Source organism: Pogona vitticeps, chromosome 2 (genome assembly GCF_051106095.1).
Source record: "Pogona vitticeps strain Pit_001003342236 chromosome 2, PviZW2.1, whole genome shotgun sequence".
Lineage (NCBI taxonomy): Eukaryota > Metazoa > Chordata > Lepidosauria > Squamata > Agamidae > Pogona > Pogona vitticeps.
Window position 1 is genome coordinate 16730546 of NC_135784.1, and position 15212 is coordinate 16745757.

General features: G+C 43.5%; 1 protein-coding gene across 1 annotated transcript; it reads right to left on the minus strand.

Annotated features, from left to right (window-relative positions):
- Window positions 1-2605: 2605 nt before the first annotated feature.
- Window positions 2606-6616, minus strand: LOC110071410 (uncharacterized). The gene is made up of 3 exons (XM_078388172.1): window positions 6603-6616; window positions 5375-5598; window positions 2606-4502 (listed from the first exon to the last, which is right to left on the minus strand). Exons 2-3 carry the CDS (start codon window positions 5589-5591, stop codon window positions 3145-3147), a joined length of 1575 nt encoding a protein of 524 aa, XP_078244298.1. The 5' UTR covers window positions 5592-5598; window positions 6603-6616; the 3' UTR covers window positions 2606-3144.
- Between the last annotated feature and the right edge of the window lie 8596 nt (window positions 6617-15212).

Consider the following 15212-nt stretch of genomic DNA (forward strand, 5'->3'; position numbering starts at 1 on the left):
GAATAGCCAACCGGTGCGGGGGAGGGGCTTGGACCTCAGAAACGGGGCCTGTGTGGAATCTCGACTCTGCCTTATCAGAAACAAAGTCAGGCAGCAGAATGGCACCCAAGGCCTGTGTACCAAACCCCTGCTGTATCAGGGATTTTAAATCTTACAATTTTTCCAGCAATTATAAATGACTCATGCTGCTAATCATGTACAGGGTAGATACTTAGGGAAATCTTTGTGACCCACAATAATCTGAGAGGGGTTGGTGGCAGCATGAGGATGTAATTTGCTGGAGCAGGATGAAACTGCCTAACAAGAGTTGCGTTTGGAGGCCAGGAAAATTTATCTTAAAACAGCAGCCAACCAAAGGTATCTTAGGACAGGCACAGCCCTTCCTCCCTCACTTCTTTAACCATAAGAAATCTTAGCATTGGATGAGTAGGGGCACTTACCAGGGAATTTTCCGTGTCATCTAGAAATAGGGGTGGTGTAGGTCATGATTTGTAAAACTAGTTCAAAAGTATAATGAAGAAAATACTCTTAAGTGAGACAGAAGAGTACCATTTGAGATTACATTGGTGCCTCACTTAATGATTACCTCATTAAATGATGAATCCGCTTGACGGTGAGGTTTTTGCAATCGCAAACCAATGTTTCAATGGCCAAAAATCGCTTTACGATGATCTATTCCCTCTTCAGGAACCGATTCTTCGCATTACGACGATCTGAAAACAGCTGATCGACGGGTTTCAAAATAGCCGCCTGCTATGCAAAATGGCTCCCCGCTGTTTTTAGGAGGCATTTTTCACTTTACAGGCACTGGAAAATGGCCGCCCTATAGAGGATCTTCGCTGGATGATTAGGTATTTAGCCCATTGGAATGCATTGAACCGGTTTTCAATGCATTTCAATTGGGTTTTTTTATTTTCACTTCACGAGGATTTCGTTCTACAGTGATTTTGCTGGAATGGATTATCCTCCTCAAGCGAGGCACCACTGTATTTCTATTGCCAATCTCACATTCAACTAAAAGAAAAATTTGACCATGTCTCTTTAATGGACTTCTACAAGGTATATGTTCCCAGAGAAAAATATCCTTCACTTCACAATCATGCCTTATTCATGTCATCACTATTTGGAAGTACCTGCATTTGTGAGCAGCTATTTTCAAGGCGTGGTGGCGCTGCGGGTTAAACCGCAGAAGCCTGTGCTGCAGGGTCAGAAGACCAAGCAGTCGTAAGATCGAATCCACGCGACGGAGTGCGTGCCCGTCGCTTGTCCCAGCTCCCGCCAACCTAGCGGTTTGAAAGCATGCAAATGCAAGTAGATAAATAGGGACCACCTCGGTGGGAAGGTAACAGTGTTCCATGTCTAAGTCGCACTGGCCATGTGACCACGGAAGATTGTCTTCGGACACAAACGCTGTCTCTATGGCTTGGAAACGGGGATGAGCACCGCCCCCTAGAGTCGAACACGACTGGACAAAAATTGTCAAGGGGAACCTTTACCTATTTTCAAGGCTGAAACACACAAAGAATAAAACTAGAACCAAAATATCTGATGAGCACCTTGAGCACTCACTGAGAATTGCAATAAGTTCCATCAAAGCCAATATGAATGCATTAGTGGCTGAGAAACAATGTCAAACATCTCACTAACTTTTTTATGTGTGGCCCAAACCAAATTTGCATCTTCTAATGTGTGCCAGGGAAGGTGAAAGGTTGGACACCCCGGGACTAGAGGGAGAAGAGATGACTCATGGAATCCCATCCAGGAGACGATCCAGAGGGGAGCCTCAACCACAGGAGGAAGGGGATGAGTCAAGAGGAAGAGATGCCAAGGAAAACTGGGCTCAACATCCAGGCTGTGATTCCTTATGTATGGGCTGATGCTCATCTCCTCCCCAAACCTGTCTAGAGAACCAAAATGTCCATCGAAATGACTCATTGTAAGGTACCCCAGAATGATACGATTTTTATGTTTTTGCCCTTTGACTCCGAGTTAGAACCGTTTGAAGTAGGAGAAAAGAAGTTACCAAAGCCGTTAATAAAGGTTGGATCATTTGAGTGTGAACAAGACACCCTCCATCCTTTCTAAGGGGGGGGTGGAGGAGTAAGGGGAAAATGAAACCCACTCACAGGGGGAGGAAAATATTAGTGGCTTTGCAGTTGCCAGCGAAGAATCCTGAACAAAGCATAACAGGCTACGAGATCTCTAGTGACTTTCACCTCCCACAAGGCTAAGCCCTTCCCACCACCTTCTTCCATCTTCAGGCAACTATGTGTTGCTTTGGCCTGGAACTGTCCTATTATTTGGACTCTAACATCACCCGAAAGGTGCCAAAGGATACTCAGTAGCGGGCTAATCCTCCGGAAACCAGATTTTGAATCCCCATCCCCTTGGTCAAGGGAACTCAATGAAGACACTTGGTACTAGTAAAACCACTCCTTTAACACATAATTAAAAACTCTGTTAGGGTTGTTGTAACTTGGATGCAGCTTGACACACATAACTTAAACACAGTGTTAGCAGGTCACTTGTAAAGAGGCTCAGCATTTGCAGAGTTGGGCAGTTAGGATTCCTATTTCCATTCTTCATGAAGTCTAAAATGACATAGTTGGAATCAGATCATTTATTGGTTTCAAGACAATTTTCATATAATGATTAAGTTAAAATCAGGATAAAATCATTGAAGTAAAAGACGCAATCGGTGCAGACAAAGAATCACAGAACACGAGGCAGGGAGGTCCACGCATCACATCCAGTCTTTGTCACTGTTTTCCGACATGCAGACGTTGAACCAGAGCATTACCCCAGTTGACCGTCTCCTTCCTGATGTAGAATGTGCTCAGGAATGTGGGGTTTGGGAACCTTGGGAGGAAGAGAACATTTCCTCCAAAGAATTTCCACATTCAAAGCCACGATAACGTTTCTTTCCAAAGTGCCTTCGTAGGTCCACAAAGGCTTACGTCAACAGTAGAGCTCTCACTGTCCCTTGAATCTCCGAATGTTTTCTTCCCAGGAGAGATATTCAGATGGCTTTTGAGATGTTTAAGGTCATTTTGCAGAATCTTCAGACTTTCTACTTTCTCTGCATATGCTGATGTGTGATGTTCTGGGCTCTGCAAGCATACTTTTCCCCACATTCTCTCCGTTTTAGAAGTTCTGACTGGAGTGAATTTTCTTGTGTTCTCCCAGATTGAACAACCAGAGAAATCTTTCCCCACATTCCTCACATTTATGTGGTTTCTCCTCAGTATAAAGTTGTTGATGTGCTGTGAAGGGTGACTCAGCTGTGAAGCCTATCCCACATTCTTCACAACAATCGGGATTCTTCCGTGAATGTGAGAGCTGATGTATGGTTAAATTGCAGAGACGGGTGAAACATTTCCCACATTGATCGCATGCATACGTTTTTTTTCTGGAGTGACTTCGTTGGTGTACTCTGAGGTTAGAGTGTTGGGAGAACATTTTCCCACATTCTTCACATTTATAGGGTTTCTCTCCTGTATGAATTCTCTGATGTACTGTAAGAACACTCTTCTGGTTGAAGCTTTTCCCACATTCTTCACAACAATAGAGTTTCTCCCCTGAATGACGGCGCTGATGTACTTTGAAAGATGATGGATCACTGAAACTCTTCCCACATTCTTTGCATGTATAAGGTTTTTCCCCTGAATGAATTCGTTTATGTACGGTGAGGTTTGAACAGTAGCTGAACTTTTTCCCACATACTTTACACTGAAAGGGCTTCTCCCCCGTATGAAGGCGCTGATGTGCTTTGAAAGTTGAGGAAAGAGTGAAACTGTTTTTACATAGTTTGCATGTATAAGGTTTTTCTCCTGAGTGAATTTGTTGATGTTCTACAAGTTTGAAGCGTTTAGTGAACCGCTTCCCACATTCTTCACAGGGAAAGCGTTTCTCTCCTGTATGAATTTTTTTATGTACTCTGAGATATGAATTCCTCATGAAGCTCTTTCCACATTCATGACATTTGTAGGGTCTCTCCTCAGTGTGCATTATCTGATGTTGCTTAAGTCCAGAACTTCCCTTGAAGCTCTTGCCACATTCTTCACATTTATACACTTCTCTTTCTGAGCGCACGGGCTGAGTGACTTGAACAGCTGATCTAACACTGAAGCATTTTTCAGACCCTGAGTCTTCATAAGGTTTCTCTCCTGTGGGAAATCTTGAGTCTTCTGGGCTCCTTCTGGAACTCTCTCCATGCTCCAAACAGTGACACAGATTTTCCTCTGAGTGGCATGTTGGACATTTCACTGGGCTTTTCCCCAGAGAGCTCCTTAGCCCAAACTCTGAGCTCTGAAGGACATGGAGTCGTCTGTTTTTTGCCTTTTCCTCTTCTTCTTCACAGACAACTCCTCTCAGATAACGGTGAGGCTTGTTTTTCCTCCGCCTTCGTGATTGATCTCTGATCCCACAGTTCTTGTTTTCAGTCTCCACTCTTTCTGGGGATGTCCCATGAAGTTTTTCTTCGTCCTCGTGTCCGTCATGTGCTGGAACAAGGAGGGAATTCATGGTAATTAGAGGATTTTGCCATTTAATAGGTCAAATATCTATCGATAAGCCAATTTCCAGCTGCTTCCCTTTCTGTGCTGAGAGAACAGTACAATGCAATCACTCATGACCTGGGTTTAATCTTCTTAACCTAGAGAAGTGACAGGATTTTGAGGAATTAATTTTCCAGTCTTAGTGCTAAAAGATTTAGGTGGACCTGAACAAACAATGAGTTTTTCTAAATCAGATATAGCTGGATGGAGAGATCCAGTGAATGGACTGTGGATCCGCTTGGGACTTTGTAAGCTTCTCTCAGAATTTGCTACCTTTTCTGTTCAAGAGCATTGAAACAATTATAGGAAGGTATAGAAATCACCTCCAAATTACCCTAGAAGAAAAGGACTTTTAAACACACATCATGAAGGTATTTTTTACTACAAGTGTTCTGAATACAATGGATCATCTACTGTGCCAGCTAGATCACTGAACAATTGAACAATTTTTGACAATCTGCTGTTCCATTTTGCTCCCCAATCCATCCACAAGAGGCATCAAAACAGTAAACACTAACACTTGGGAAGGCTAGAAGGAGTTGATTTAGGCGTCGAATCGAAAAAGGGAAAGGGTAAATCATGTCTGAGTACCCTAAATCTGGGAAAGGGATGTTGTGATTCAAAAGAGACTTTACAGCACATTAAAAGGATGAAAAATCAGCTTAACTGAGACATTAAGTGCCTAAGATACATTGCTGGTGCAGTCACACAATTAGAACAAATCGGATGTTACACATAAAATTATAAAACAGAGAAGTGATGAGTGATAATGAAGACAAACGTATACAATGATTAACGTGTAGAGGGAAACAGAATACCTTTGTCCCGACTCCAAGGATGAAAGGCTCCCCATTTCCTTTGTGTAAAAGAATCCATCCGCTGAAGATTTGGAGGAGCCTCCGATATGCCTGAGGGGAGAGCAGGCGCTTCGTCTCCGTCATCATCTTCTGGGTCCTCCGGGGTCTCCAACTGCTGCTGCTCACCCTCAAGAAGAGTTCCTGGCCTTCCAGGTATGCGCCAAGCGTTTGTCCTCATGGGCCACCTGGGAGAACAGAGGAGAATCCTTCTAGGTATACAATCCTGTCCCCAATTGTAGTCTTGGTTAAGCAATCCATTACTTTGCATGGTAAGATCTCATCCTGCTGAACACTAAGGCGTGCTGCTTATATACCACCCCATAGCTATAAAAGCACTCTGTGAATGATTTATAATTTAACTATGCTGCTAGTTAGAATTGATGCTTTTGAATTGTGGTGCTGGAGGAGACTCTTGAGAGTCCCCTGGACTGCAAGGAGAACAAACCTATCCCTTGTAAAGGAAATCAACCCCAAATGCTCACTGCAAGGACAGATCCTGAAGCGGAGGCCCCAATCCTTTGGCCATCTCATGAGAAGAGAAGACTCCCTGGAAAAGACCCTGATGTTGGGAAAGTGTGAAGGCAAGAAGAGAAGGGGACGACAGAGGATGAGATGGTTAGACAGTGTCATCGAAGCGACCAACATGAATTTGGCCCAGCTCCGGGAGGCAGTGGAAGTCAGGAGGGCCTGGCATGTTCTGGTCCATGGGGTCACAAAGAGTCGGACACGACTAAATAACTAAACAATAACATACATGCTACACATTGCTGCTGCCACCAGCAGTGAATTGATTACTCAATTTACTAAACTCCAAAGGGTGGAAGTCTGAGTCAACCTTGAGGTGGCTACATGGAATTGAACCCGGGTCATGAGCAGAGCTTTGGCTGCAGTACTGCAGTTTAACCACTGTGCCCCATGGCTTGCTACCTTAATCCACTGAAAGAAGACAATCAGGATGTGCCATTTGAATTGTTTGGACTTCAACCCCCAGAGCACTCTTCAGATTCTTCCCCCACCGCCCAGAAGCCTGAGAGTGCCGGGGGCACAAACTCTCACCTTGAGACACCTGTATTTCCCTCACCTGTAACACAACCTAGTCTTCTGAAGCTGCATTCTAAACCTTCATTTATGAATTACAAAAAGGGAGAATGAACACAAGTGGGTGTTCAGCCTTTAAAAAGACAATCACCTTTTCTTTTCTTTTCTTTTAAATTACTGGCCAGAATGTCTGTAAATCATCAACATCATCTTTCTCATATACCATATCTGTGAAGACAATGTTGGGAGATTATCTCCATATCAGGCACCTGGTAAATAAAGGCAGTCTCTCTTTGACAACATCCCCCCCAGTGCTTTATCTTCTTTTTCTCTGTTTCACCTTCTCCTTTTTCTGAGAAGCCTCGCGTTTTCTTCTTCTCTTACTCACCCGCACAGGAAAGTTCACACAGAATCAAACCGTTTGGGGAAAGGAATCAAAACAGTGGGATGATTTCTCAGAGGGGGTGGAGAACAGAAGCAAAACCCCCGATTTGGCCGTCCTTTCCCAGAAGCCTCAGTTTCTTTCTGCTAGCATCTCATTGCTAATTGCAACTCTGCTCTTTCCTTTCCCCTTTGATCACTCCCAGGTTTGCGCTTCCTCCTTCAAATTGAGCCAGCTGCCCAGGATTTGCCCTTGATTTTGCACGGTCTTCTGGGAAGCGTAGTTCAGATCAAAATGGAGACTCAGGCACCGTGGTCCAGGGGAAATCCTGGGAGAGGCAGCCGGGATAGGCTATGTAGGCATATCAGGCAAAAGCAATAGAAACAAAAGAAAAGGAAAAAAGACATAAACATGTGGCACTTTAGAGACCAGCTATTACATTCTAATGTGAGGTTTTGTGGACTCGTCCACTTCGTCAGACATCTGGTTGAATGAAATATCGGATCTATATGTAGAACTTTCTAAATATTCAATGGCTCTTGCTTGTGTGCTGTGTATACAGGAAGAAATTTATGGCTTGTGTTGTCAAATATAGTGGTTCCCAACCTTGGGCAACTCAGGTGTTTTTGGACTGCAATTCCCAGAAGCCTTCAGCCCCAGCTTAGAAGCATCACAAAATCTGGACCATTCCTTGCATGGTTAAATGTGAGCAGAAAGTAGAGGTTAGGTTTTGAGAACCACAAACTCGTGGAAGCAGCAGTGGGTTCCCAAGGGGTGTGAGTTGATAACAAATTCCTTTGAATTATTAGGACAAAAGATGTTTGAAAACAAAGAAGTTGTTTGGGGTTCTCAGGCTCTGACAGACTTCCACAGAGCAGGGCATGCTGAATGTAGGAAACACCATTTAATAAAAATGCATCAGCTAGAATCCTATCAGGGTTCAAGGAAGGTTTGTGCAACTTGCTATGGTTAATTGTGTCTAACAAGGTGCCAGGCAATTAACTGTCTTAAGTAATTTCCTACATGCCGTGCCCTCAACATGTCCAGACACTTTGTCACCTGGCTGCAGTCAACTTTTATAACGTTTGTACACCAACCTCTAAAGGCTCAATCTTTGTGGAACTAGGGAGGCGGACTCTTCCAGGTCAATTTGAAATTCCCAATCACTGTTTAATTGCTGGTGTTGTTCCCTTGGATTGTTTATTATCCCAGACCAGTTTCTTGGCTAGAGAGCAAACCACATGTCAAATCAAGGTAATCCACGCAGGATCACGGACTCTCCACTCTCTTCTGTCAGAACATTGCCCCACTTTTTAAAAATGCCTTTGTGAGGTAAAGTACCAGTGACCTGATAGAAGAGTTCGTGAAATGGCACTGCTTGCCTCACACTGGAAAAGGGGTTCCTGCAAACTACGGTTTGAGAAGAGACAAGAGAAGCTCACTTGAGGATGATGAGCAGACTCTAGAGGCAGACCTTTCGGCACTGTGCTGAAATATGGGATGAACACTTCAGAGGCAACAGGACTTTTTAGACACAGATATACACGCAACCCACACCAAGATACTGACAGTTACATCTGATAGTGCAGTACAAAAAGTTTAGGTTTTAGAGGTGAATGGCTTCAGATCAAGAAATCACCATAGACGGGAGGTGGGAAGAACTGACAGAGGAGAAAGGAGACTCACAAAAAAGGCTATAGTAAGAGAAGCAAAGGAACACAAAGAAAGATTATGGTGGAAATTTTTGAGGGAGAAGTAAAAGAGAAAGAATCCGAACTACATTTATTTATTTATTTATTTATTTATTTATTTATTTATTTATTTATTTATTTGATTTATATCCCACCCATCTGATACATCTATACCACTCTGAGCGGCTAACAACAATATTAATACAATTATAGCAACATAAAATAAACATATCGATTAACAAACATAACGTAAATCATAAATAACAGATAAAGAAGGAAAATAAATTAAATTAAATTAAATGCTGGCAGGAGGGAAGGCCTTAACATAAAGCCATGTTTTTAGCTGAGTTTTAAATGTGCCCAGGGTAGGGGCCGCGCGAATCTCAGGAGGGAGATTGTTCCAAAGGCGAGGAGCCACCGCCGAGAAGGCCCGGTTTCGTGTCTTCTCCCTTCGGGCCTCCCTCGGCGTCAGGCTCCTCAGCCTCACCTCCTGGCTCGCGCGGGTGATCCGGGTAGAACTTGGTGGGTGAAGGCGTTCCGCCAAATATCGAAGTGTAGGAATGGATCCCAGGATGGCATTCGAGTTGAACTGTTTAAAATCTTAAAAGACGACGCTGATAAGGCGCTACACTCAGCATGCCAGCAAGTTTGGAAAATTCAGCAGTGGCCAGAGGATTGGAAAATCTCCGTCTACATATCCCAACCTCAAAGAAGGGCAGTGCCAAAGAATGCTCCAACTACAGCAAACTATAGCAAGTTCTTTAAGAAATGGGAGTGCCTGACCACCTTATCCATCTCCTGAGAAATCTATATGGGAGAGAGGAAACAACAGTCAGAATTGGATATGGAACAATTGATTGGTTCAAAATTGGGAAAGGAGTACAACAAGGCTGCATATTGTTTCCCCGCTAAATTAACTTATATGCAGAATACATGATGCGAAAGGCAGGGCTGGAGGAATTCCAAACTGGAATTAAGATTCCTGGGGAAAATATCAGCAATCTCAGATATGCAGATCATACCACTGTGATGGCAGAAAGTGAGGAGGAATTAAAGAACCTCTTAATAAAGATGAAAGAGGAAAGCCCTAAAAATGGTCTGAAGCTCAACATAAAATAAACACCTAAGATCATGGCCACTGGTCCCATCACCCCCTGGCAAATAGAAGGGGAGAAATGGAGGCAATGACAGATTTTACTTTCTTGGGCTCCATGATCACTGTAGATGGTGAAAGCAGCCACGAAATTAAAAGACACCTAATTCTTGGAAGGAAAGCGATGACAAACCAAATTTGTGTCTTTGGCATATGTGCATTTGTCTTACAAAGGCTGGACTGAGTGTAAAGATGTCTTAGTTCATGAATCACAACCAGACTTCTTTCTTGGGAATGACATTGCCTTCTTAGCACATCAGGAAAGTTTAAGGAATGCATCTATTCAAGTTGTCACGCGTTCACAAAGATTAGTTCAAGATGACGAATCTGATTTTTCCTCTGAGGACAGATAAAAAACTAATGGAACAGTGGCCTCTTGTGACCAAAACTGATAATGCGGTTACTGATGAAAATGCTAGCAGTAGTCAACCTGAAGATGTTTTATTAACATCAGGAACAGCTGAATTTAAGGCAAAGCAAGAAGCAGATCCTACATTGACTGATTTAAGGTCTCAGGCAGATTAATATGCTGTTCAACCTACCCAACAACAAGTTAGCTTTTTATGGGGACAGAATGGACTTATGTATAGAGAATATTCTCCCAAAGGCAAATTATATGCACAGCCTGTACAACAACTGATTGTACCCAGGGAATACAGAGAAATGATTTTAGAGTTGGCTCATAACAATCCCCGTAGTGGTCACCAAGGATTTAAAAAGACTTTAAGCAGAATCACTCAGCATTTTTACTGGCCTGGAATTTCAAAGAATGTTAAAGATTATGTTTCTTCATGTGATTATTGCCAAAGAATTGGTCACCAGACTGACCGTACAAAGGCCGAGGTACAGCCTGTAGCCATCACTGACCAGGTATTCAAATGTTTGCAGATGGATGTATTAGGACCTTTTATTCCTACTAAGTCTAAGAAATGTTACATCCTTTCTTTCATCTGTCAAGCAAGCAGATGGATGGAGGCCTACCCTATCAGTAACCTATCTGCGCATACAATAGCACGTGTTTTGGTGGATTTATGTTCACGTATTGGTATACCTGCAAAAATTGTTTGTGATCAAGCTGGTGCTTTCAAGAATGAACTGATGAGGAAGATCTGTGAGATAAGTAATATCCAATTAAGTTTCAGTACAGTGGTGTCTTGCATAACGAGCGCCCCGTTTAACGAAGAATCCGCATAGCGATCGCATACCAATGTTCCCTATGGGGAAACATTGCTTTGCGATGTTTCCCCATAGGCCCCTTTTCCCCCAGCTGACCGGCGGGGCTTCCAAAGGACCGGGGGGAGGGCTCCCCCCCGCGGTCCTTCTCAAGCTCCTGCCTGTCAGCTGGCCAAAAAAGCCGGTGGGCGGCCAGCTCGCTCCTCCCGGGGCGGCAGAGGCGGCAGGGGAAGGGAAAGGGCCGGGCACCTGACTGCCCTTCTCCCGCTCCACCTCCTCTTCTTCCTCCAAGGACGAGGCGGCGGGAGCTCAGCCCAGGGCCTGCAGCGAGCGGTGCTTTAGCCGGCTCGCTCCTCCCAGGGTGGGGGACGTGGAACGGGAAGGGAAAGGGCCGGGCGCCTGGCTCGCCGTCTCTGCCTCCATCTCCTCCCCTTCCTCCAAAGGCCGGCCACTGGCCGGCTTGTTCTTCCCGGGGCTGTGGAGGAAGGAGGAGAGAGGGAACGAGCCCCAGCACTGCCGGGCGCCTGCACGCCCTCCCCGCCTCCATCTCCTCCCCTTCCTCCAAAGGCCGGCCACGAGCCGGTTTGTTCTTCCCGGGGCTGTGGAGGAAGGAGGAGAGAGGGAACGAGCCCCAATGCGGCTGGGCGCCTGCACGCCCTCTCCGCCTTCCCCTCTTCCAAAAGCCGAGAGCTCTCGGCTTGCTCTCTCGGCAACAGAGGGGAAGAGAGAAGGGAAGGGGCCCTGGCGCAGCTGGGCGCCTTGCTCTGCCTCCCCCTCTTCCAAAAGCCGAGAGCTCTCAGCTTGCTCTCTCGGCAACGGAGGGGAAGAGAGAAGGGAAGGGGCCCTGGCGCAGCTGGGCGCCTTGCTCCCCGTCTCCTGCTTCACCTCCTCCTCTTCCTCCGGAGCAAGGACCCACCAGCCAGCTGGGGGGAAATGCCAGCTGACTGGCGGTTCCAAAATGGCCACCGCTGTTTTCTGGATTCCTCGCTTACCGAGGCGGCGAAAATGGCCGCCCCTATGGAGGATCCTCGCTGAACTGTGAGTTTAGGGCCCATTGGAACGCATTAAACAATGTTTAATGCATTCCAATGGGTTTTTGTGTTCCGTTTAGCGATGTTTTCACATAGCGAAGGTTAATCCGGAACGGATTAACCTCGCTATGAGGGACACCACTGTATTTCCCATCATCCTCAGTCTCATGGCTTGGTAGAGAGAGGTCAACAAACCTTGTTAAGGATGATTAAGACTCTTGTGCAAGATTATGGGAAAAGCTGGGATGAACCTTTGCCTTATCGGCAGGCCTTCCCCCCAGTTAACTCCTGATGTTTTCCTTCCCCCTTCTCTCCTACTGTTTGTTTTCCATCTCGTTGAATTTGTTCATTGTTCATTATGGCTCTATGGCTTGAAGAGCGGGATGAGCGCCGCCCCTTAGAGTCGGACACGACTGGACAAAAAATTGTCAAGGGGAACCTTTACCTTTACCTTCATTATGTAATAATTTTATATCTATCAGTGTATTTTATGTGTTTTTTATTTATGTTGTAAGCCGCCTAGAGTGGTCATAACTGACCAGATAGGCGGGATATAAATAAAATAAATACTGTAATAATAAAATAAATAATAATAATAATTTTGCCTTGTTTGCTTATCGAAGTGCTTTACATGTTATCTCTAGGAGGATTTTCTCCAAGTGAGATTGTTTTTGGGAAAAATCTTCAAGGACCCTTGGATTTGTTGAAATCAGATTGGGAAGGAGTTGTACAGAGTAGTTCTGTACTAGTTGCTGATTTTGTCAGAAACCTTCAAGAGAAATTGTTCGCTGTTAAAGATTTGGCTAAGGAGAATTTGTTGAAAGCTCAAGCTAAGCAGAAATACTTTCATGACAGAAAAGCCAGACACAGAGAATTTGCAGTAGGTGATTTGGTACTTGTGCTAAACCCACTCAGACCTTCTAAACTGGATGTTGTCTGGGAAGGACCTGGAAAAGTTGTTCAAAAATTGGGAACTGTCAATTACCTTGTCAAATTGCTTGATTCTGGAGAAAAAACCTATTATGTATCATGTCAATAGTTTAAAATTGTATAAAGACAGATCTGCTATGGTTTTTCACTGTTATGCTGCATGCATGCAACCAGAACAAGAACCTGTTGATATGTTGTCTGAATTGCAAAATGCTGGCACATGGTCTGACAATATTATTCTGTCAGGTACTCCAGAAGAGAGGAAAAAGCTTTTACAGATTTTAGAGCACTTTAAAGATATTTTTTCAGATAAACCTGGATTTACTAATTTGGTTAGCCATGTGATAGACACTGGAGAGAGCCAGCCTATATGGTCTAGCCCATATAGAGCAAATGGTGATCATGCTGTTCAGATTGAACAACAGATCCAAAATATGTTATCTTTAGGCGTGATTGAGCCAAGCCATGCCCCTTGGGCTAGCAGAATTGTTTTGGTGCCAAAAAAGAATTCTTTAGGTGAAGTTCTTGATGAATTGAGATTTTGTGTTGATTACAGGAAATTAAACAGTGTTACTGTTCCAAATCCATACCCATTGCCTAGGATGGATGATCTCATTGAACGCCTTTCACAGGCTAATTTCATAAGCATCTTGGATCTAAAAAATGCTTATCGGCAACTCGATCTCGCTGAAGGTTCACGAGATAAGACCACATTTATCAGTCACGTGGGTGATAGATAAATTTGTACATGGTCTTCCATTTGCTAGTGCTTATCTTGATGATGTTGCAGTTTTCAGTTCTGATTTTGAATCTCACATGTCACACATTGAAACTGTGTTGTCTAGAATCCAGCAAGCAGGACTGAGAGTCAAAGCAAGTGAATGTCAGTGGATGCAAGGAAAAGTCATGTACTTAGGTCATTTAATTGGTCAAAGAGAAATTCAACCTCTGCAAGCCAAAGTACAAGCTATACAACCAAAAAGCAAGTTCAACCCTTTTTTGGGCCTACTTGGGTGTTACAGAAAATTCATACCTGATTTCAGTCATTTGGCAATGCCTCTTACAGAGCTAACTAAGAAAAGATAGCCTGTCAAGGTAAAATGGACCCCAGAATTTCAAGGTGCTTTTGAAGCTTTAAAGGCAAAGATTAGTGCTGCACCTATACTGAAATCACCTGATTTTGACAAACCATTCATTCTACAGACTGATGCTTCAGATTTGGGCCTTGGAGTTGTACTGTTACAGAAAAGGGAAGATGGGATTTCTAATCCAATCTCTTATTTCTCCAGAAAACTCTTAGAAAGAGAGAGAAATTGCTCAGTTCCTGAAAAAGAGGCCTTATCCGTGATATGGACAATTAATTTACTTAGGCCTTATTTATGGGGTCATAAATTTACTCTGCAGAAAGATCATAGAGGTTTGGTTGCAGAAGATAAAATCTCACAATCAGAAATTGTTAAGATGGAGTTTGGCATTGCAAGTTTTTGATTTTGAAGTTCAGCACATTCCTGGAAAGTTGAATGTTTCCACAATGTATTGTGAAGATCAAGATGTGACAGATCGTTGAAACACTGTTAATATTTCACTGTTTCACTACTGATGTGTTCTTATGCACTCTATATGTGCTTACTGAGAGCGCCTACGGTATTGGTTATTACTAACATGACTGTTTTCTGTTTCTCAGATAGTAGAAGTGCTTAACTAAAAGAATGTATTGACATGCTGCTATTAGAAGGTTTTTCTACCTCAATGCATTGCTAGATTAAATGCAATTTTGAATGTATTAATCATTAGTATTTTGCACTATGTAACCAGTTAATTATTGCTTATTACTATAATTAGTAGCCAAAAATGGAAACAAGATTTACTGTTTCGGATTTTTGGAACTCCCAGAGGTGGCATGTCATGGTTTAGGTTATTAAGGCTAAAATGTAATTTCTTAATGGGATTTGTAGTCATGGAATTGTGTAGAAGGAATCCATATTGGTCTGTGTTAGCATGACTAGACGCTTCGAGAAGCTGTTTTCTCTTAGAGATAGTTGGAATTTTCCATGCACCTGACTTGGCCACAGAAGATAAGGGTCAAGACACAACATCAGGACGATGGTCAACAACACCTGCACATCCCGTGGGAAATGGAGGTGGAGTGTGAAGAAACAGTGCTTCACCCTGATTGGTTAACATCACAAAAGAGTGGAGAAGGGTGGTTCCAGCATGGAAGAAAATGGAGAATGGAGACAGAGAGAAGACTTGATTTTTGCATTAATTATTAGGATGGATTTTTGAGTTCCAAATGCTAGTTTTTACTGTTATGCTAGAATGTAGTTCAGAGTAAGTTTAGGGAAAGGGGGGCTATGACTTGCCTTCCTTTCAAGCTATTTTTAGAGTTTTTTAAATTTAT